The 20,786-nt window shown below is 51.2% G+C and overlaps 2 protein-coding genes across 5 annotated transcripts; one reads left to right on the top strand and one right to left on the bottom strand.

The window, feature by feature from the left end:
* Window positions 1–5,744: 5,744 nt before the first annotated feature.
* Window positions 5,745–7,459, top strand: LOC129050028 (sterol regulatory element-binding protein 1-like). The gene is given in 4 exon segments (XM_063716108.1): window positions 5,745–5,930; window positions 6,896–7,063; window positions 7,065–7,184; window positions 7,187–7,459. Coding segments are annotated over 4 exon segments (747 nt in total).
* Window positions 7,460–10,851: 3,392 nt separating this feature from the next.
* LOC129050432 (golgin subfamily A member 6-like protein 26) lies at window positions 10,852–19,520 on the bottom strand. 4 transcript variants are annotated; one of them, XM_054532455.2, is made up of 10 exons: window positions 19,060–19,520; window positions 17,285–17,413; window positions 16,458–16,487; window positions 16,143–16,193; window positions 15,961–16,054; window positions 15,759–15,865; window positions 14,327–14,385; window positions 13,855–13,996; window positions 12,057–13,208; window positions 10,852–11,399 (listed from the first exon to the last, which is right to left on the bottom strand). In XM_054532455.2, the coding sequence occupies exons 1-10, from the start codon at window positions 19,435–19,437 to the stop codon at window positions 11,337–11,339; spliced, it is 2,205 nt and encodes a 734-aa protein (XP_054388430.1). In that variant the 5' UTR covers window positions 19,438–19,520; the 3' UTR covers window positions 10,852–11,336. The 4 variants fall into 4 exon arrangements, with proteins under 4 accessions (XP_054388430.1, XP_054388433.1, XP_054388431.1 ...); XM_054532458.2 differs by having other exon boundaries at window positions 12,057–13,211; window positions 19,060–19,518; XM_054532456.2 differs by lacking the exon at window positions 16,458–16,487.
* Window positions 19,521–20,786: the final 1,266 nt, after the last annotated feature.

Here is a 20,786-nt window from a genome sequence, read left to right on the forward strand (position 1 = left end):
CAGAGTTAAGAAGACATGAGAAAATGGATGTTAAAAACCTTGTAATTAAAATGTAAAGTTACATGCGAAGTTTTAAAGTGAGCATTTTCCAGGAAGAGGTGATTTTCTAAGTTCTTGAATGCCTCTCCCTTTTGTGAGGAGGCTGCGTCGTGGGTTGTTGGTGTCTTTGGCAGGGGATGAGTGCAGGGTTCCTGTTGTGGGTCCTTTGTTCTCATGAGGGCAGCGCCCGTTTCCCCGTCTCCTGCTTGCCCAGACTGTTCCCGTGCGCAGAGAGACTGGCCTGTTTCAGCTGCAGCGGTGTAGCCTGCGTTGGCTAGTCTGGCCGGCACTCACACCGTTTGCTGATCAGCACTTGAAGTGTGTCCATCGTAGCTGAGACACTGAATATTTTATCTAAATTTTATTAATTAAAATGCAGGTTTAAAAACTTGATTCCGTTATTAGAAAGCATTTAAGAATGTCACTTGGCCACGTGAGTCTACTTTGTCAACTATATATTTTATGAGTCTAAGTGCAGATCAAATATTTTCAATGCAAATTTCACTGCAAATTGAAATGTGCTACATATGTAAGCTATGCTGATGGTTTTTGAGGACTTAATATGAAATAACCAGGCCGGGCACGGTGGCTCACGCCTGTAATCCCAGCACTTTGGGAGGCTGAGGCGGGCGGATCACAAGGTCAGGAGATCGAGACCATCCTGGCTAATGCGGTGAAACCCCATCTCTACTAAAAATACAAAAAATTAGCCGGGCGAAGTGGCGGGCGCCTGTAGTCCCAGCTACTCGGGAGGCTGAGGCAGGAGAATGGTGTGAACCCGGGAGGCGGAGCTTGCAGTGAGCCAAGATCGTGCCACTGCACTCCAGCCTGGGCGACAGAGCGAGACTCCGTCTCAGAAAAAAAAAAAAAAAAAAGAGAACCTATGTAAAATATCTCAATCATTTTTCTTATATTTCATGTTGAAATGGTAATATTTTCAATCTGTTGGGATAAGTATGATACATTATTAAAATTATTTTTATTTTTGAGATGGAGTCTTGCTCTGTTGCCCAGGCCAGAGTTCAGTGGTGCAATCTTGGCTCACTGCAACCTCCGCCTCTTGGGTTCAAGTAATTCTTCTGCTTCAGCCTCCCGAGCAGCTGGGACTATGGATGTACACCACCACGCCTGGCTGATTTTTGTATTTTTGTAGAGACAAGAGTTTCACCATGTTGGCCAGGCTGGTGTCGAACTCCTGATCTCAAGTAATCTGCCCACCTTGGCCTCCCAAAGTGCTGGGATTACAGGCATGAGCCACTGCACCCGGCCATTATTACAATTAATTTTGTGTGTGTGTGTGTGTGTGTGTGTGTTTACTTTTATTAATGTGACTAAGAACAATTTTTTTTTCCCCCCTGAGATGGAGACTCACTCTGTTGCCTGGACTGGAGTGCAGTGGCACAGTCTCAGCTCACCGCAGCCTCTGCCTCCTGGGTTCAAATGATTCTTCTGCCTCAACCTCCTGAGTGGCTGGGACTACAGATATGCCACCATACCTGGCTAATTTGTGTATTTTTAGTAGAGATGGGGTTTCACGATGTTGGCCGGGATGGTCTTGAACTCCCAACCTCAGGTAATCTGCCCGCCTCAGCCTCCCAAAGTGTTGGGATTACAGGCATGAGCCACCGCACCTGGCCATGTTTATTAATACGACTAAGAACATTTTGAATTGCACCTGTGGCTCCACTGGTGTCCTGGGCAGGTGGCTCTGTGGTGTCCACACAGGTTGTCTGCTGTGTCTTCATCTTCGCTGCACGTGACTTTTTGGTTCCTGTGGCACATGGAGTCCTGTATGGGACACTGGTTCTACAGTAGATTTATAATAAGGATGTACCTACTAAAAAATACAAAATAAAAAGAATAGAAACAAACATAGAAATAAGTATCACCTCACAAAAATTTTGGAAAGTAGAAAAAGGAAGATACATTCACAGCTTTTCAGTAGCCGATATCCAGGCTGTCTTCATAAGCATGGATAACGTGTCCCTCTCCTGCATGGATAGACACCGTTTTCTCACCTTAAGTGTTTGTGATTGAAGGATTCTTGATGTGTTGACTTGGAGGATGCAGTTGTTGAGCAGTAGTTTATCTAAAGATTGTAAGAAACTTTTGGAAACATTTCATGTCCTTTTTTCCCTTGGAGAACGTGGGTTGAAGAAATCGCCGCTTGCAAAAAATAAGCCGTGAAACGGATTTCAGAGTAACTCTAGTTACATGCTGGCGAGGAGCCACGGAATACCATTTACATTTGAAAATAGAGGGCTGTGAAGTTTTTATAAGTAGTGAACCCTGTCAAAATTGCACATTTTGATTATGGCTCTAAATTTTATGTTAAAGAAATAAAAATTTTATCATATTTTATTACCGTCTTTTGCTCCTTCAGGTGTAGCATACATGCTAGATTCTAGACCTGTTTCTTGTGTTACAGTGGTGTTACCCAGGCAGGTTATCAGGTAGTGAAGGTGATGTCTGGTGGTGGTGGTGAGCCCAGTGAGGGCACATCCTTGCTGTGTGTGATGAGGGCCTGTGGGTTGCTGTGGGATTCCCAAACCCTGGCTGCTCTGTCTCCTGCTTCTGTCCTTACTCACACTGCTGGTAGTTTTCTGGTGTGAGCCGCAGGGGTAAGTGGGATTGACAAGCCTGCTGTCACATTAGGAACCTGAGTTAAAGTGGAGCTGAAAGCATGTCCTCGCTCTTGATGTTGTGCAGAGAACCACTTGTGCTTCTGGCCCAATGGGGCGGGTGGAACCAGGCCCTGGTTTGGCTCTCCTCCTCTCCATGTTCCCCTGTCCTGTCTGATTTGCTTTCACACTGACATAAGAGTTACTTTCCCTCGGCCTCCCAAAGTGCTGGTATTACAGGCATTAGCCACTGCGCCCGGCCAGCATCCTTTCAAGTACTGGGGTACACCCAAGCTCCCAGCTTCTAGCTAGGAGTCATTTGGTCCCTCTTTATCCCAAAGGACCTGCCACCATCATTGGTTCCCAAAGCCCAGCAGGGTCCAGGCTCTTCAGCCTCCAACCACTTTGCATTTTTTTTCTGCTTTTCGTTCATGGAGATAAAGATTAACTTATTTTTCAGCCTGGGCATGTCTTTTTTATGTACTTTATTTTTTATTTTTATTTTTTGAGATGGAGTCTCACTCTGTCACCCAGGCTGGAATGCAGTGGCGGGATCTCGTTTCACTGCAACCTCCGCCTTGCGGGTTCAAGTGATTCTCCTGCCTCAGCCTCCTGAGTAGCTGGGACTACAGGTGTGCACCACTATGCCCAGCTAATTTTTATATTTTTAGTAGAGACAGGGTGTTGCCATATTGGCCAGGCTGGTCTCGAACTCCTGGCTTCAAGTGATCCTCCTACCTCAGCCTCCCAGAGTGCTGGGATTACAGGATTACAGGCGTGACCACCGCGTGCGGCCTTTATTTATTTTGTATATCTCATCTATTACTGCTGCAGTTTGCAGAAGAGAGGATGCCCTCAAACCTAACTTCTCCAGACCATCCCAAATGGGAAGTCTGCTCCATGTCAACAGTGTTGTTGCTTTTAAAGACTATACGTCAACATGCCAGATTATAGCAAAAGGATGTCGAGGGCGCAATAGGAAAGCAAGCCTAAGAGTCCTGGAGAGAAGGTGGCAGAGCTGCGTTTTGAAGGTGGTTCCTTCTTCAGACCCTGCCCTTCCTGCCTTGTTCCTCCAGTTGCGAGATTTGCTGTTGGAGCTCCTCCACGGGCGAAGAGGTGAGGCTGGACTGAGAGGGAGATGGAGAAGCTGCCAGAGGTTCTTTTGGATCTAGAATTGAGACAGCAGTTCCAGCCAGGTCTGGAGATGGGTGCTGTCACCCAGCCCCCAAGGGAATGGTACTGATTGAAGAATGTGGCAAGAACTCCCTGGCCGGGAGAGGGAGGTGCTCGCTCCTTTGAATCACCTGAGCCCAGGCTGGAAGGCCCAAGGGGGAGGACGAGGCCAGCTCACTCCAGCTCCATCCCCTCCCTTTAACCCTGAGCTAGTCACCCTCCCAGACTCCAGTCCCTTTTCCTAAGTGCCCTCCCTGCAAAGTCTGCACGGAGCAGCGCTCCCTCGCGCCAGCTCGCCCCGCACTTTCTTGTCTTTCAGCAGTCCCATGGGTTTGAACCTGAGATGATTCATTTTCCTAAAAGCCTCTTTGGGCTGAGGGAAGGCGTGGGTGGCTCTGCCAGTTTTGGAGTGGGGGCTGCCTCTTAGAGCCGCTGCGAGGGCCAGGGCCACCCTCCCAGGGGGGTGTCTCTGGGCTGGGCAGCAGCTTTGTAGGCAGCCCCGGCCATCCCCACTGGTCTGGGGGGCTGGGGGTGCACCGGCTCCTGCTCCTGATAGAGCCAAGGCAAAGCCTTCCTTACCTGAGAGGACTTTCTTGAAGAGCGGGCACAGAGGAGCCGGCAACCTGGGTGGTGTAGGCACCCAGGAGAAAATCTGCGGCTCAGTCTCAGGGAGAAGTCTCCACCAGCACAGCTGTTGTAGAGATGGGGAAACTGGGCTGAGAGGGAAGGGGGCTTGCCCAACTCACCAGCCCTGGAATGTTTTGAGCTTTGGGGGTGGATCTCCCAGGAAATGTGTTTTATGGCACCACCGCCTCTGGTCACCCACCCTGAGGTGTGGCGGGCCTGGACAGCCAGCTTGACTGAGGGCCAGGCTGGTGAAGTCAAACCTACCACTCAGGAAGGAGACCCAGCCCTTCTCCAGACAGAGTTCAAATGTGAGGACTGCCTTCTTTGGGCCTCAAATTCCCCACATGAATTCCAAGGACCCTTCTAGCTCCTACACTCTGGGCCAAGGTTTCCTCTGAGCCCCAGTCAGCCTAGAGGACCTAGGATACATCTTCCTTGGACAGAGACCCACCATACGGGCAGCAGGAGGTAGGGGTGGGGGTAGGCAAGGTTCCTGTGGGGAGGTGGAGCTGTCATCAGAGATGGTGTCTGCAGACAGTGGGTGTATTGTGGCTCTGCTGCCACTTGCTGGGTGGCCCCGTGACGTTTCTTTCCCCACTCTGGACCTCAGTTTCCCTATCTGTTCTGTGGAGATAAGATGCCTGCCTGCATATTTGTGGACTGGGATGTGTGGGGGCCAGTTGCAGTGTTTCTTGGTGTGGTCCTGGGGCAGCCTGCACCACCCCATAGAGATTTCTGGGCCCCACCCTAGGCTCACAGGACCAGAATCTCTGGGAATGAAGCCTGGGAATTTTCATTTCCACAGGCATCTGGCTGATTCTGACATGATTGAAAAGCACTAATAGTATATAGCAAGCTCTTTATAAAAGGTAAATTCATAGCTGCCTTTTACTAAATATAAATCTCACCTTCCCTTCCTCAGTTAAGGACACACACTGCAGTTGAAAATCACTGTGCCTTTCCAGATGCAGAATCTGACCTTTCCGATGAGATTCTGTTAAGTGTTGCTTTCTGTAGTTTGTATTTCAAAACAAGGGGAATATATCTTTCCATTTTTTCAATATAAATGTTTAGGTCAGATACACTTTTTCAAACTGGACACACACACTCACACAGTTTAGGATTTCAGCTATGGCTTCCTCTCAAATTATTAGCCTCTTTCTGCCAGGGAGCAGTTTTTCCCAGACAAGACCCTGGACAAAGGCTGGTGGGGCCCCTCCTCATCAGAATCACTAGACCATGACTGACTCCTAGAGGTGGCTTTTTCTGCTTAAGTGTCAGCCCATGGGCTGGGATGTGACCCCCGAAGCTGCGGCAGAAGCTTCCACCCATCTTGGGCCCCCACTGCCATCTATGGGGAAAGACCTGTCCCTTGTCTTCTGGGCCCAGCCCGCCTCACAGGCATTCAGCAGATTGGAAAGTGGAAGCATGTGCTGTGCTTGGCTGGGCTCTCCTGCGCCCCTTTTTGGGGTGAGGTGGAGTGTATCCAGCCCCCAGAATCCCTGCCATTTCTTCCCCCCTCATCCCCACCCCCATACACACTCACAAGTACAAACACAGGCGCAGTCACTGGCGCACACCACTCTGGACAGCACCATTTCCAGCCTCAGCGGGGCAGTTTCCTTACAGGGAAGTTAATGAGGCACTAAAGAAGGCTCAAGGGACAGGGAGAAAAATCTATCGAGAAGAGGCTCCTAGACCTGGTTCTGCCTCTGAATTGCTGGGAGTCCTTGAGAAAGTTGCTTTCCCTCTCTGGTCTCAGTTTCCTCAGGTGAGAAATGGGGGGCCGGCCAAATGGTCTAAGGTTCTGGGAACCTCTAAGTCAGAGCCTGTAGCTGGTGGTCAAGGTGAGGGAGAGGCCCTCAGGCTCAGCCGAATGCCTGAGAGTCAGGACAGGCCCAAAGATGAGCAACCTGAGCACATCAGGTGGGTTCAAAGCTGGTGCATGAGCCCCACAGCCTGCAGAGCAGCTCTGGACTCGGGAGCCCGCTCGCACCAGCCCAGTGGGACTTCAGAGATGTAGGGTCCAGCCTCTCCTACTGTTGCAGGGCTGGGGGCCGGGAGCTGCAGATTCTGACCCCACAGCTGCCTTAGACATGCCAGATGGGCTGGGGCAAGACACACCCCTGTCTATGAAATGAGCAGTCAGTCCAAATAGATACACTAAAGAAGGGCTGTGGGATGGACCCAGCTGTAGCCTGGGGCTACAGACTAGCTTCCAGGGTACTCAAGCAGCTGGCCTCTGGGGTAGCAGCCCCGGGTATGAGAGGCGGGACTCAGAATCTAAGCCAAGCCTCTACAGGAATCCCCTCTGGAGAGCCCGGGCACTCTGCAGGAGGGGCAGCAGGCAGCAGGTGCACCAGGAGCATGTTTCACAAGGTGCCCAATATTGCATCTGCTCAGATAGGCAGCGAGTTGGAAAGTGGATGCAGTAGGCAGGGGGGCGGCTGCTCCCCACAGCCAGGAGTCCAGCCCAGCACCCACCTGAGTCCGCCTCAGTCCTGCTCAACTGGGTTATCTGTGCTCTTGGCCCTCTGGTCCCACCCACAGAGGGAGGGCTTTGGGACGACCAGGTGAGCTGGCCCTTGTGGGAGGATGTAACTGACTCCTGAGCCTGGCGAGCCAGGCAGCCCCTCACCAGCGTCCCCACCCCCATGTCTCCAGCCCCCCTCATTCCCTGATCCTCCCGTCCGCTCCCCTGACCCAGCGGTTTCCTCTGCTCACTCTCTTTTCCTACTCCCAGGCTTGCCTGGTCACGTGTCCTTCACTCTCCTCTGAGTCTCCCTCTTTCCAAGCCGCCTCCACTCTACTTGACACACTCTCCCTTAAGACACCAGAGTACACAAGCGCAAGTCCCCGCACCTCAACTTTACTCCCAGACATGGGAGGGAGATGACATGAAGACCCAAACGCCCCTTGGCAAGAGATCTGGGGTACGCAGAGGGGCAGATCTGAGGCTGTGGAAGCTCCAGGGGCTCCCTGCGGGAGGCTGCATGTAAGCTGGCTATTGAATGTGGCTCTGAGCTGAGACCCCTCCTTGAAGCTCCAGACCAGGAGCCAGCTGCTAGCTCGACCCCTCCATTTGGTGCCTCAGAGAAACCTTGCACTCTGTAGGTCTAACTCTGAACCCAGAAAATCCCCCCATGTCGGCCCTGTCTCTTCATAGGGAAAGCACCACCTCAGACCCAGTTCTGCACCAAACCCACATTTGAGTCATGGGGCTCCTGCCCTGCACTGTGAGCACTCTGGATAAGCCAGTGCTGAGGGGGAAAGAGCTCTGAATGCCAAGCCAGAACATGAGCTTCAACTCCACCTCCAGCTCTGGGAGCTGTGGGTGGGGAAGGGCCCTAGTCCAGTTTGCTGTAGAAAGACCAGTCTGCCACTGTATGGCACACGGATGGCAGGGGCAGAGTGCAGGTGGAGAGAATAGAAGGTAGGCAGGGCGGGGGAGGCAGGGACATGGCTGTAGCCGTGGAGATGGGAGGACAGACAGGACTTGGGGGCTACTTGGATGAACCAAGGGAGGAGTCAGGAAGAGACACCCAGTTTTGTATCAGATGTGTAGAGTGTGGGATGCTGTTCACTGATCGAGGGAGGGGGAGGAGGAAGAGGTATGGCATGGGGAGGAGGTAGCTGAGCTCTGTCATTAATGTCATTTGAAGTCCCCAGGGAAAGAAAGGCCTGCCAGCACCTTCACTGCTTCAGCTAGCTCTCAGGGTGTCTGTGCTCCCTGGCCCTCTCAGCTCCTGCTTCATAGCTGTCAGCTGCAGTGGGGGACAGCTGCACAAGGTCCCAGCATGTCTGTGTGGTTACCCAGGGGACTGCCGCGTGGCCCATGCCGAGCAGAAACTGATGGACGACCTTCCGAACAAAACCCGTTACCACAACCTGATCCACCCAGCCGCCACCTCCTCACAGCTCATCTCCATCGAGACGGAGCTCTCCCTGGCCCAGTGCATCAGCATGGTAGGTGCAGAGGGTACCTGTGGGTCAGGTTCAGGCGAAGAGGCAGCTCATGCCCAAGCCCCAAGCAGTCAAAGTCCAGAGGAATGAAATGACTAGAGTTGACTTAGACTCACCAGTACACGGTGGGGAGGCTGGAGGAGGGTCCATGAGGTTTATAGGTGTCCAATATTTAATGAGGTCATGGTTTTGTTAACAAAGAAGAAATGAGGGTGGGAGCGGGATCACCACTGGCTAGGCAGCCAAGGGGCCTGCAGAGACTCTGCTCAGCTGACTCTCCAGCATGACCATGAGCTTCTCCTCCTCATCCTCCCAGCCCCACCCTACTCTCCCCCCAGCTTGCTCAACAGGTGACCTTACAGGCTCCCTACTTGTTGGGGAAAATAAGAACCAGACTGGGGGAACTGACGGGTACAGAGGCCCAGGTGTAGGCGCAGGACCACAGGCGGTGCAGCGTCTACTGAGCCAGGCGGGTGAGGGTCTGGAGAGTGGGCATGGCTGCTGCAGGCATGGAAAGGAGGCGCAGATGGCGGCACTCCCAGGGCCCATTGTCAGGGTCTCCATATGTGGACATGTGCAGAGGTGGGGGCGCTGAGGGAGGAGGGGCCAGGGAATTTCTGGTCTTCTCTCTACTGCCTCTGAGTTGGAGATGTCAGAGGGAGCCATGGCCCACTGTAAAGTGACACAATGTCCCCACCCACAGGGTTAGAACCCCTCCCCTGGAAGCAGCTCTGAGGGGAACAGTCACATGTAGAGAGTGCAGGACGCTGTGTCCAGCCGGGGGAAGGAGATCACCAAGGTGGTTGACCCTCCTCTGGCCAGGTGGCTGCCTTCTGACACACCAGCCTCTCTCTCTAGCGCGGTGGGCCCCACACACCCAGCCTGTGAAACCTACAGCCCTCAAGAAGGCTTTGGCCAAATTAATGAGCGGCTCCCTCTCCCAGAAGGAAGCACAGCTGAAGGATGCGGAGGGCAGTAGAGTTGTGTATGCTCCACCCCCTCTCTCCACAGTGGGACGGAAAGAAGGGGGCTTTCAGCCAGGCTGGCCCAGGCTGGGGTCTGAGTGTCACTGTCCAGCTATTGGCTTCTTGCTTAATGGGTGAGCCCAGCTGCTCCTGTGCAGCTGCCGCCCTAGTGAGGGTGAACCGGCAGGTGAGTTCCATTTCTGAAAGCCTGGGAATACAGTCAATATTAGGCTGTGGGCTGCTGGGCCAGGAAGGGGTGTTTATTTTTCAGGGTTTGTTTATCTATTGAGTTGATGAGGGAGGGTTATAGGTACAACCAGTTTAAAGATGGAAATTTTGAGAGAGCAGGCAGGGATTTAGTGCTGGGTAAGCCTTGTCAAAGCGGCTCTTTTGGGGCGGCCAGAATCCAGTACCAATGTCCTCAGCATGTTCATCAGCTGCTGGGGGAGTGCCGGACAGGATGAAAGCACAGGAACACTTTCTGGATGATAGAAATACTCTGTATCTTCAAAGGAGGTAGCTTCCATGGGTAATGTTAAATGAGTTAAAACTCACCAAATGTAAAACAGATCTCTGCATTTCACTGAATATAAATTATACCTCCAATTAAAAACATTTTTTTAAAAGACAGATGGGCCAGACGCAGTGGCTCACACTTGTAATCCCAGCACTTTGGGAGGCTGAGGCAGGTAGACCACCTGAGTCAGGAGCTCGATACACCAGCCTGGAAAACATGGTGAAATCCTGTCTCTATTAAAGGTATTCAAAAAAATTAGCCAGGCATGGTGGCACACGCCTGTAATCCCAGCTACTCGGGAAGCTGAGGCAGGAGAATTGCTTGAACCCAGGAGGCAGAAGTTACAGTGAGCAGAGATCGTGCCACTGCACTAGCGCCTGGGCAACAGAGTGAGACTCCATCTCAAAAACAACAAAAAAAGGACAGATGAAGGTTTTCAACTTTCACTAAAGGCAGAGGAGCTTGTTACAGATTCGCCTCCCCACAAGAGCAGTTAGAAAAACTGGACAAAAGTGTGCCCTGCCCCCAGTCAAAAACAATTGTTGGAAGGTAACTGAAGACCTCAGCCAGAACTTGAGTGACCAGGCCTAGGAGGTGACCCTGACAGTCTGTGGTGCTTTTCCCACATTTGGTGATTGGTCAACAGTAGAGGGCTAAGAGGCTAAGAAACTGAGTATGAAGTAGTACTTAAGGGGCTGGAGAGCCTACCTGAATGTTTGGCACTCTCACAGGGCTGAAACGATCTAATGAGAATTTGGGTCCTGGGAAGGAGATGGGACCTCAGTGGGGACCCTGGAAGGGCCACCCCTAGGAGTCCAAATGAATAAAACATAGACCAGCCGTCACAAAACCTAAAACTTGCTTTGAACCAGCTTAGTCCCAAACTAGATGAAGGCGATCTGCCCTTACTCCAGTTGTGTGCCATAAAGTCAATGTCAATACTCTCTGGAGGCAGAACAAAGTTTATTAGGAATGCCATAAGACAACACAAGACTAAACGAGAAAGACCAAGAAAAAACACAATAGAAACATACATGTAAGGAAGAAACTTTTTTTTTTTTTTTGAGACGGAGTCTCGCTCTGTCACCCAGGCTTGAGTGCAGTGGCACGATCTCAGCTCACTGCAACCTCTGCCTCCCAGGTTCAAGCGATTCTCCTGCCTCAGCCTCCCAAGTAGCTGGGATTACAGGCACGCACCACCATGCCCGGCTAATTTTTGTATTGGCCAGGCTGGTCTTGAACTCCTGACCTCAGGTCATCCATTCACCTCGGTCTCCCAAGTTGCTGGGATTACAGGCGTGAGCCACCGCGCCTGGCCAGTATTTTGCCACAATTTAAAATAAATAAATGTTTTTTTTCAGGTTTGTGCTCAGACTCTCTTCTAAACAGTCACGTGGCGGCTTACTCTTCTCCAGGCCTTGCTGCCGGCTTTTACATGTTTGTTGTTTTTGCGTTCTTGTCATTTGCTCGGTAGATGGCAGCTTCCAGGTGCTCCTAAGGGGCCAGGAAAGAGAGTGAGAAGGCACGGAGGTTGCCAGGTCATCCCGCTTGGGGCCCCGCCCTCATCACCTCCCTCAACCGGGTCTCCTGCAACTATTGGTGGGCCATCTCGGCCACCGCTTCGCCCTGAGCTTCCTGCTGCTGCAGCTGGGCAGTGCCTCCTTCTCAGAGGCCAGCTGCGGATAGGTGGCCACGTACTGCTGCAGGTGACCCAGGTAACGGTCTCGCTGCTGCTGCAGACTCTGAGCCTCTTGGCTCTTCAGCTCCACCTGCAGGATAGGCGTCAGGGTAGGTAGTGGCTGGCTTCCAGATTCTGGGCCCATAAACAGGGTGGTGAGGGCACTGTGGGGCTCTGTCGCCTGCCCAGGCCCCTTGCCCTGGCCCCTTCCTCCAGGCCTAAATGACTGCCTCCCTTGCCTAGAGGCCCATGCCTCCCTCCCCAGCCTCAAATCTCATACCCTTCTTCCCACCATTTAAACTGTAGGCCACAGACTGGTGGAAAAGCAGAGGGAGCCAACCACCATCTGCTAAGTTGTGGTGAGGTCGTTCTGTATGATCTCCAGGGTTTCCACGCACCTTCGTCTGCTCCCCCCAGAGCTCGGCCTTCCACCCCAGCTCCCCCAGCCTCTCCTCCAGCTCCTGCAGCCTCACCTCCAGTTCCTGCATCTTCTCCTCCTGGTGCCGCAGCCTCACTTCCTGTTCCCACATCTTCTCCTCCTGCCTCCGCATCTTCTCCTCCTGTTCCTGCATCTTCTTTTCCTGCTCCCCCATCTTCTCCTCCTGCTCCCCCATCTTCTCTTCCTGTTCCTGCATCATCTCCTCCTGCTCACGTATCTTCTCCTCCTGCTCCCGCATTATATCTTTCTGCTTCCGCACCTTCTCCTCCTGCCTCCACATCTTCTCCTCCTGCTCCCTTAACTTCTCCTCCTGCTCCCTTATCTTCTCTTCCTGCTTCCACATCTTCTCCTCCTCCCTCCGCATCTTCTCCTCCTGCTCCCGCCTCTTTTCCTCCTGCTCCTGTATCTTCTTCTCCTGCCTCCACACCTTCTTCTGCTCCCGTATCTTCTCCTCCTGCCTCATCTTCTCCTCCTGCTCCTGCCTCTTCTCCTCCTCCCGTATCTTCTCCTGCTCGTGCATCTTCTCCTCCTGCCTCCACATCTTCTCCTCCTGCTCCCATATTTTCTCCTCCTGCTTGTGTATCTTCTCCTCCTGCCTCCACATCTTCTCCTGCTGCTCCTGCCTCTTCTCCTGCTCGTGTATCTTCTCCTGCTCCTGCCTCTTCTCCTCCTCCTCCCGTATCTTCTCCTGCTCATGTATCTTCTCCTCCAGCTCCCGTATCTTCTCCTCCTTCTCCCGCATTATCTCCTCCTGCCTCCGCATCTTCTCCTCCTGCTCCTTCCTCTTCTCCTGCTCGTGTATCTTCTCCTGCTTGTGTATCTTCTCCTGCTCCTGCCTCTTCTCCTCCTCCTCCCGTATCTTCTCCTGCTCGTGTATCTTCTCCTCCAGCTCCCGTATCTTCTCCTCCTTCTCTCGCATCATCTCCTCCTGCCTCCGCATCTTCTCCTCCTGCTCCCATATCTTCTCCTCCTGCTCCTGTATCTTCTCCTCCCATTCCCGTATCTTCTCCTCCCGCTCCCTTATCTTCTCCTCCCGCTCCTGTATCTTCTCCTCCTGCCTCCACATCTTCTCCTCCTGTTGCTGGTTCAGGTGGTTCCACAACTCGTTCTCTTCCACCTGGGCTTGGAGCTTTGCTGACACACTCTGCAGCTCCTTACCCAGGTGGTCAGCCTCCGCCTGCAGCTGCTGCTGGAATAGTGAAAGTGTTGGTTTGAACCTCAGAAGGAAACAGACTCATGAGCTAGCCATATAAATGTAATTTATAGGCCAGGTGCGGTGGCTCACGCCTGTAATCCCAGCACTTTGGGAGGCTGAGGCGGGCAGATCACGAGGTCAGGAGATGGAGACCATCCTGGTTAACACGGTGAAACTCCATCTCTACTAAAAATACAAAAAATTAGCCGGGTGTGGTGGCGGGCGCCTGTAGTCCCAGCTACTTGGGAGGCTGAGGCTGGAGAATGGCGTGAACCCCGGGGGCGGAGCTTGCAGTGAGCCAAGATTGCGCCACTGCACTCTGGCCTGGGTGAAAGAGCGAGACTCCAACTCAAAATAAATAAATAAATAAATAAATAAATGTAATCTATAAAATAATGGTTTTCATCCAGGATCCTTTAAAGAAATATTTTAAGCACTAACTCTGAGATTCTGATTCCCCAGGCAGGGCCCCAATTTGTACATTTTTAGCACACTCTAGAGGATTCTATGGTGGGACCAGAACAGGGACCCAAATTTTCCAGCTCTTGGCTGGAGCCTCCCCATACCCTGCATGATCCCTAGACCATGGTCCCAGCTGGGTGGGGCTCCCACAACCCCCGGGGCTGCAGCCGCTCACCTGTGGCAGCAGGAGCTTGGCCCTCTCCAGCTTCCTTTTTAGCTCCTTTACATTGAGCTGGATCTCAGACTTTTCAGATTCTACAAGTCGAAGTTTTTCTTGTAGTTCGGCATTTTTCTCCTTCAGCTCCTCATCGGTTATGCTATGGCCAGAGGCAGTAGAGAAAGGAATGAACGAAGAACAGAAAGGACCACTTTGGTGATCAGCCCTCTACTTTCAACCCACAACCACAGAACCGTGGCATTGGTAGGGACCCCAGGAATTAAAAGTCACAGGTGGCAGGCCAGAGAGAAGACATGAGTTGCCTGAGGCTACCCCATGAGTCAGTGACACAGCTGGAACTAGAGCTTCCCTGTGCACACATGAAAACCTGTAGGAGCCTCTCCCCATGCTCACCTGTACCCCCCACCTCCCAGCACACCACCCACGCTAAGGGCCCCCAGACCTCCCATTCCACCTTCCCCCATCCTACGTGTTCCTGTACAGTTCCAGACTCAGGGCGTCCCTCTCCTTTGTTAACTCCTCGATGTACTGCAAATAGAGAAAGGTTAAGTCAGGACAGAGCAGGCAGAGGAGTAGCTGGACGACCAGGAACAACAGCCACTGTGACTACTCCACAGTAACACTTCCTCACTCTCAATCACACCTGACATGTTCTCAAGGCATTTCCAAGCCCATGTTCTCATTTGTTTTTCTTTGTTTGTTTGTTTGTTTTTTTGTTTTGGCAGAGTTTCGTTCTTGTTGCCCTGACTGGAGTGCAATGGCATAATCTCAGCTCACCACAACCTCCACCTCCTGGGTTCAAGCGATTCTCCTGCCTCAGCTTCCCGAGTAGCTGGGATTACAGGCGTGTGCCACCACACCCGGCTAATTTTGTACTTTTAGTAGAGACGGGGTTTCTTCATGTTGGTCAGTCTAGTCTTGAACTCCTGACCTCAGATGACCCGCCCACCTCGGCCTCCCAAAGTGCTGGCATTACAGGCGTGAGTGAGAGCACCCGGCCCTCATTTGTTTTTCAGAGAACTCAGTGAAGGTGGAAGGGACAGGAAAAGAGACTGAATTTAGGGCTGGCTAACAGGGGCCCAGAGAGCTCAGATAATATTGCTATTGTTATTACTCTTATTACTACCACTGTTGGAACCTTTATTGAGTGCTTCACCAGGCACGATGCTAATAATCCCATTTAATCCTCACAACCTCCATAGGAGATGGTTACCATTACTATCTCTATTGTGTAGATGAAAAATGTGTGGCATTAAAGGTTAAGTGCTGCCTAAGATCACTTAGAGCTGGAATTTCAATACCCAGGTATATCTGATTCTCTAAGCCCATTCTTTCGCTGGAGGTAGGGGCACAGTTAAGAAGGAGGAAATTAATCCTTTGTTGAATTTTTGAAAGGATGATACGTTCGCATAGTCCAAAACTCAGAAAGTCCAGAAGGGAAATATCTCCCCCCCACACTGTGCCTCTATCCTGAGTTTTTTAATGAATCCTTACAAACATGTTTTATATATATTACCATAATATGTACACACACACACATATATACCTGCTCCCTCTCTCCACACAAATAATAACATACTCAAGATACTCTTCTGTACCTTTATGGTACAAGTACCCTAACCGCCACTTAGGACTTGGCCAAGGCCACAGCCAAGGATGGGCAGGGCGGGCACTTGGCCTCTGAGCTCTATGTCCAGTGCTCGCTCCCCACAGTGCTCCCCAACTCACCTGCAGCAGCCAACTCAGCCCCAGTCTGCCTCTAACAACCACACACAAAAGCAGCAAGAAATGGCAATGCTGCCTTCTGGGCAGGACACTCCATCCTACAGAAGGGAACTTTAGGCTCACTCCTCCATCTGCGAAGCTGGGCTCCCAGGGGACGGGGCAGTGGTTGAACTCACCTTATCCGCCTTCTTCTTCTGTGTAGTGACGGCAGAGAGAGCCTGCTCTAACTCTTCTGCAAACTTCCATGAATCGTGCAGGCGGCCGATCAGATCCCTGGCCTCTCCTGGAATGAGAGACATTCAGATGTGGCCCAAAGGACTCCCCCTAAAGGCCTGTCAAAGTGCCAGGTTCAAGGATGATGGGGTGCCAGATTCCTACCTTCCAACTGCTTGACAGCTTGCTGGCTGTAATAGAGTGCCATCTGAAGCTCGGTTTTCTGACATGTAAGGATTCGTATGGTATGAACCTGGGCCTTTGGGAGATAAGACAAGCAAATGCTGAAAGAGAAGCAAAGAAACAGTCTCCAGAGGACAGGAGGGAACTTCACACCCTCCACTCACCTCTAGCTCCCTCCTTAGAGCTTCCTGATGTTGGTGGTTTGCCTTCTTTTCCTATAGAAAGAGGAAGACAGAGCTCTTGCTAGGAGGAGGCAGAGATGGCACAGCAAGAGACATGCCCCCAGAATGGCACCACTGCCCCAGGACAGGCCCACCCATGGGACCAGTTTATCAGGGACCCTGTGGGGATGGGGTGGAATAAGGGGGGTGAGCCTTCTTCCCCAGGCTGGGAGTGGGGGAGATGAAACTGGGGCCTCTACATCTGAGTGACCCCAAACCCAGCGGTCATGTCATGAGCAAAGAAAGAAATCGCGTTACTTCTTCCAGCTGAGCTCGGTTCTGTTGTTTCTGTGGGGAGAGTCAAAGGAAGGTGACTGAGGGTGGCCCCCTCGACTCTACTCCCCAGGCCAGGAAGCGGTAGGCAGGGGTCAGGAATGGATTTAAAAGGCACAGTTCTCAGACCCAATGGGAACACAAACTGGTAAACTCTCCTCAACTCCCAAAGAAGAAGGATTTGGGTCTTTGTTGGTTTTTGCCCACAGCCACGGAACTCAAAGTCTGAAACTAGATTCTCTTGAAAAGATAGTAACAGAAACCTTCAGAGATGGAGTATGAGAAAAGCCCACCCTTCTGCCAGCTTGTGATTTAGAAAGGTGCATTCATTCAGCAAACGTTGAGCACATACAGGCCAGGGACAGTTCCTCACAGCAGGGATAGAGGTCAGAAAAGGCAGACAGGAGCCCTTGGCCCCGAGGTTTCCATTCTAGTGGGCCTTTAACTGTCGGGCTCTCAGAGCTAACAGAAACCTCTGATACTCTGTAACTCTACCTCAGGAAATGCAAGCCCAAGAAGGAGAGTTTACAGGAGGCCCTGGACTAGGGATTAACATAAAAACACAATGACAAATACCATTTAAACTTCACAAATACAAGTAAAACAATACCACTCCTGTTTTACAGATGTGAAAAGAGAGGCCCAAAGAGCTCAAGCAATTTGCCCTAAATCATATCCCTAGCAGATGGAGAGGTAGGATTCAAACCCAGAACTCTTAACCAGTACCTGGCAGTTCTTCCACAATCTTAACAATTACCCTCCACCACCCCTTGGGCCCTCTGTCCCCAGGAGCCTGGCCAGCCAAGACTCACATCCTCAGGTGAGTGGCAACCACCAGAAGTGGTTGTCTCAGGGTTAGTGCCATTATTTATTTTCTTCTTTTTGGTGTCGCTTGCTCCTGCACCAACACTAGGGTTGGTCTGGGCATGATGGTCTGTCAACTGTGGAAAGGAAGAGCAGTGATACTCATGAGAACTACAAGCTCCTACAGTCACATCCTGCTTTACAGTTTATACTAAATACTCTTGTAGACCATCTGATTTAATGCCACCAACTGTAGGAAATGTTGTCACAATCAGTTAGTGACTGAGAGAGATTGATACCATGGCTGGAAAAAAAGGCAGTAATGGAACTTAAACTCAGTTTTCTGACTCTGAGCTCTGGGATTTTGCCACAAATCAGCAGCTGCCAGGGACCAAAACCAGAGGCATTGGTAGAAAAGCAAATATTAAGTAGGCAGGAACTGTACACTCTGTGGTTTAGAGTTATTCACCCTCACACACCTGTTAGTGTTAAGAAGTACACCAGTACCTCTCAAACTTTTACATCAATGTATCCTCATGGCAGAAGGCAGCCTTTCTGTTAAATCCGGGAATTTAACAGAAAGAGGACAACCCAAGCCTCATTTCAGAGAGAAGTCTTGTATACTCTTATAAATCTATGTGACTTTCATCCCTAAGTACATTAATGTTTTGTCTCTCAATAGAATCAAGGGAAACTGATGCTTCAGAAAGATGCCCCATATTTATCCTGTGGCACTCAAAGTACCCCAGGTTGAGATGAGATGAGGAAAACTCAAGCTGTCAAGTCCAGTTTCCCAAGATCTGTTCCGCAGAAGATAAGCAGATCTCACTCCAGAAACCAGTGACTGAGGGGCACTCTGGTTCAAGAACAATGGAGAATTCAAATCTGAGGTGCAGAACTCAGAAAAAATGTTAAAGTCTCTCTGGATAGTAGAAGCCTGGGAGAAAACCAAACCCAACCCATTCTCCCTTTGCCAGCCAGAGACACTGTCAACATGTTGAGCTCATGGGGGAGGTGTAGGCTTTTCACACTGTCAACGTCTGTGATAAGGAAGTCAGGCAGCCTGAAACCTCTCTCTTCTAGGTCCCACAGTCCCCATTCCCCTTCCAGCTGGAAATCTGTGCTGCAACCAGAGGAAACAGAAGTGGGCAAGAACACTTAGGGGACTGGGTCCTAAGACCAAAGGCCGGTCTTGTGGTAGTAATGACAGTTTGTAGAGGGACTGTGACATCACTACATTCCACTCCTTGGTGGAGTGGCGGGGGGGGGACATATGAGCGCAATGCCCAAGTTGCCACTTTGAGACTGGGGAGGGGGGGTCACAAAATTGGGACCCAGGTCCTTGGAGACGTGACCTCAAAGAGCCCCAGGAGGTCAGGCTTGGGGCGGCAGGAGGTGAGGGCCAAGTAAGGAACAAGGAGCCCCAGGAGTCACATCCCCAAAGTCACCCTGTGGCAACTGGTGAGGGCAGGTTCTGGGGCACCCAGGTCCTTGGAGATGTGAGCCCAAAGAGCCCAGGGAGGTCGGGTTTGGGGTAGCAGGAGGTAAGGCAGAGTATGGAGTTGGAAGCCCCGGGAGTCACCTGCTCAAAGTCATCCTGGGGTGCTGGGCAGGGCAGGGGCAGGACTCATGTGGGGGTTGGGCTGGCTGACAAGATTTTGGTGTGGGGATCCCAGAGGCACTGGGGGGGCCCAGCCTGGTGTGCCTCGGGAGTGGCACAGACTGGCAGCAGTTCAGCTGTCAGAGGGGGCCTTGGCTTGGGTTGGGGTGCTGGTGCGTTTACCTTTTCCTTGGCCTCAGCCAATTTGTTCTGTTGGGTTTCTTTGGACATCATGGGTTGGGTAGGGAGGTAGGGATGGGTAGGGAGGTGGGGGTGGGTAGGGAGGTGGGGGTGGGTAGGGAGGTGGGGATGGGTAAGGAGGTGGGGGTGTGTAGGGAGGTGGGGGTGGGTAGGGAGGTGGGGGTGGGTAGGGAGGTGGGGATGGGTAAGGAGGTGGGGATGGGTAGGGAGGTGGGGGTGGGTAGGGAGGTGGAGGTGGGTAGGGAGGTGGGGGTGTGTAGGGAGGTGGGGGTGGGTAGGGAGGTGGGGGTGTGTAGGGAGTTGTGGATGGGTAGGGAGGTGGGGATGGGTAGGGAGGTGGGGTTGGGGCCACATCAGCATGATCCAGGTGAGGACAACTATACACCTCCAGTCACCTCTACGTCGCTGTGTGACTGAGCCAGAGGAGGCGTAACCAGGGCTGCACTAGAATGCAGAATAGGGGCGTGGCCTTAATGCTTGAAGCCCATTGGTCAATGAGAAAGATGAAAGGAAAAGGAGGCGTGGCCAGACAGCAGCGTGTCATGAAGGACCTGTGTTGTCACAAGGAAAGCTGCCCATGCAACTGCTGTCCCCGCCCACTCCAGGAGAGGGGCGGGGCTGGCTTTCACTTTAAAAACTTTAAAACTTTATTACCTCAATTGAGGTACATATCCTATTAAAATGGAAATTTTATAGTGTGCTTGACGATTGATAAAGCAGACTTTAGTATCCAACATTCCAATAAGATAAAGTAATCACAATGTTTTCTCTTTTTTGGAAAAACTTTCTCTTATTCTCCTACATTAGTGTTAAGTTTTTATTAAAAAAAAAACAAAACAAAACAAGACAACAAGAAACATGTCTAATATCCTTAAAAACAGAAAGCTTTTGAGCCAGGCGTGATGGCTCATGCCTGTAATCCCAACACTTTGGGAGGCCGGGGCGGGTGGATCACCCGAATTCAGGAGTTCAAGACCAGCCTGACCAACATGATGAAACCCTGTCTGTACTAAAAATACAAAAGTAGCTGGGCATGGTGGCAGGTGCCTGTAATCCCAGCTACTTGGGAGGCTGAGGCAGGAGAATCCCTTGAACCTGTGAGGCGGAGGTCTCAGTGAGACAAAATCGTGCCACTGCACTTCAGCCTGGGCTACAGAATGAGACTCTGTCTCTAAATACATGCATACACACACACACACACACACACACACACACCTTTCCATTTAATAAGCACTCAAAGTTCTTTACAAGGTTAAAGCAAATACAGGACCCTTCTAAAGTAAGGCTAAATGCTAAGTGGTGGGGGAGAGAAAAAGGACATAAATAACTCCCACTCTCATGAGGTTAATCACTAAGTCCTATTTTTCTAGAATCATCTGACCTCTAAACCCTGAAAATGAAACTGAATTTCTCACTTGATACTTGGCTATGACTTGCAATCATGAAAACCAAGAATTGTGTTATGTCACTGTGTATTGTTTGTTACCTGGGATCAAGGGTTGACTTTTTCATGATTTGCTCCATTACCTGTGTGCTTCTTATCCCAGACCAAACTAAGCTTTTTTCTAGAGTTCTACAATTTACAATTAGCATATAAGAGTGGTTCTAAAAAATGTAGTCTCTGGACCAGGAGCACCTGGGAACTTCTTATAAATGTAAATTCTCAGGCCCCACCCTAGACCTGATGAATCGGAAACTCTGGAGTAGGA

This window comes from Pongo abelii, chromosome 16 (genome assembly GCF_028885655.2).
Source record: "Pongo abelii isolate AG06213 chromosome 16, NHGRI_mPonAbe1-v2.0_pri, whole genome shotgun sequence".
Lineage (NCBI taxonomy): Eukaryota > Metazoa > Chordata > Mammalia > Primates > Hominidae > Pongo > Pongo abelii.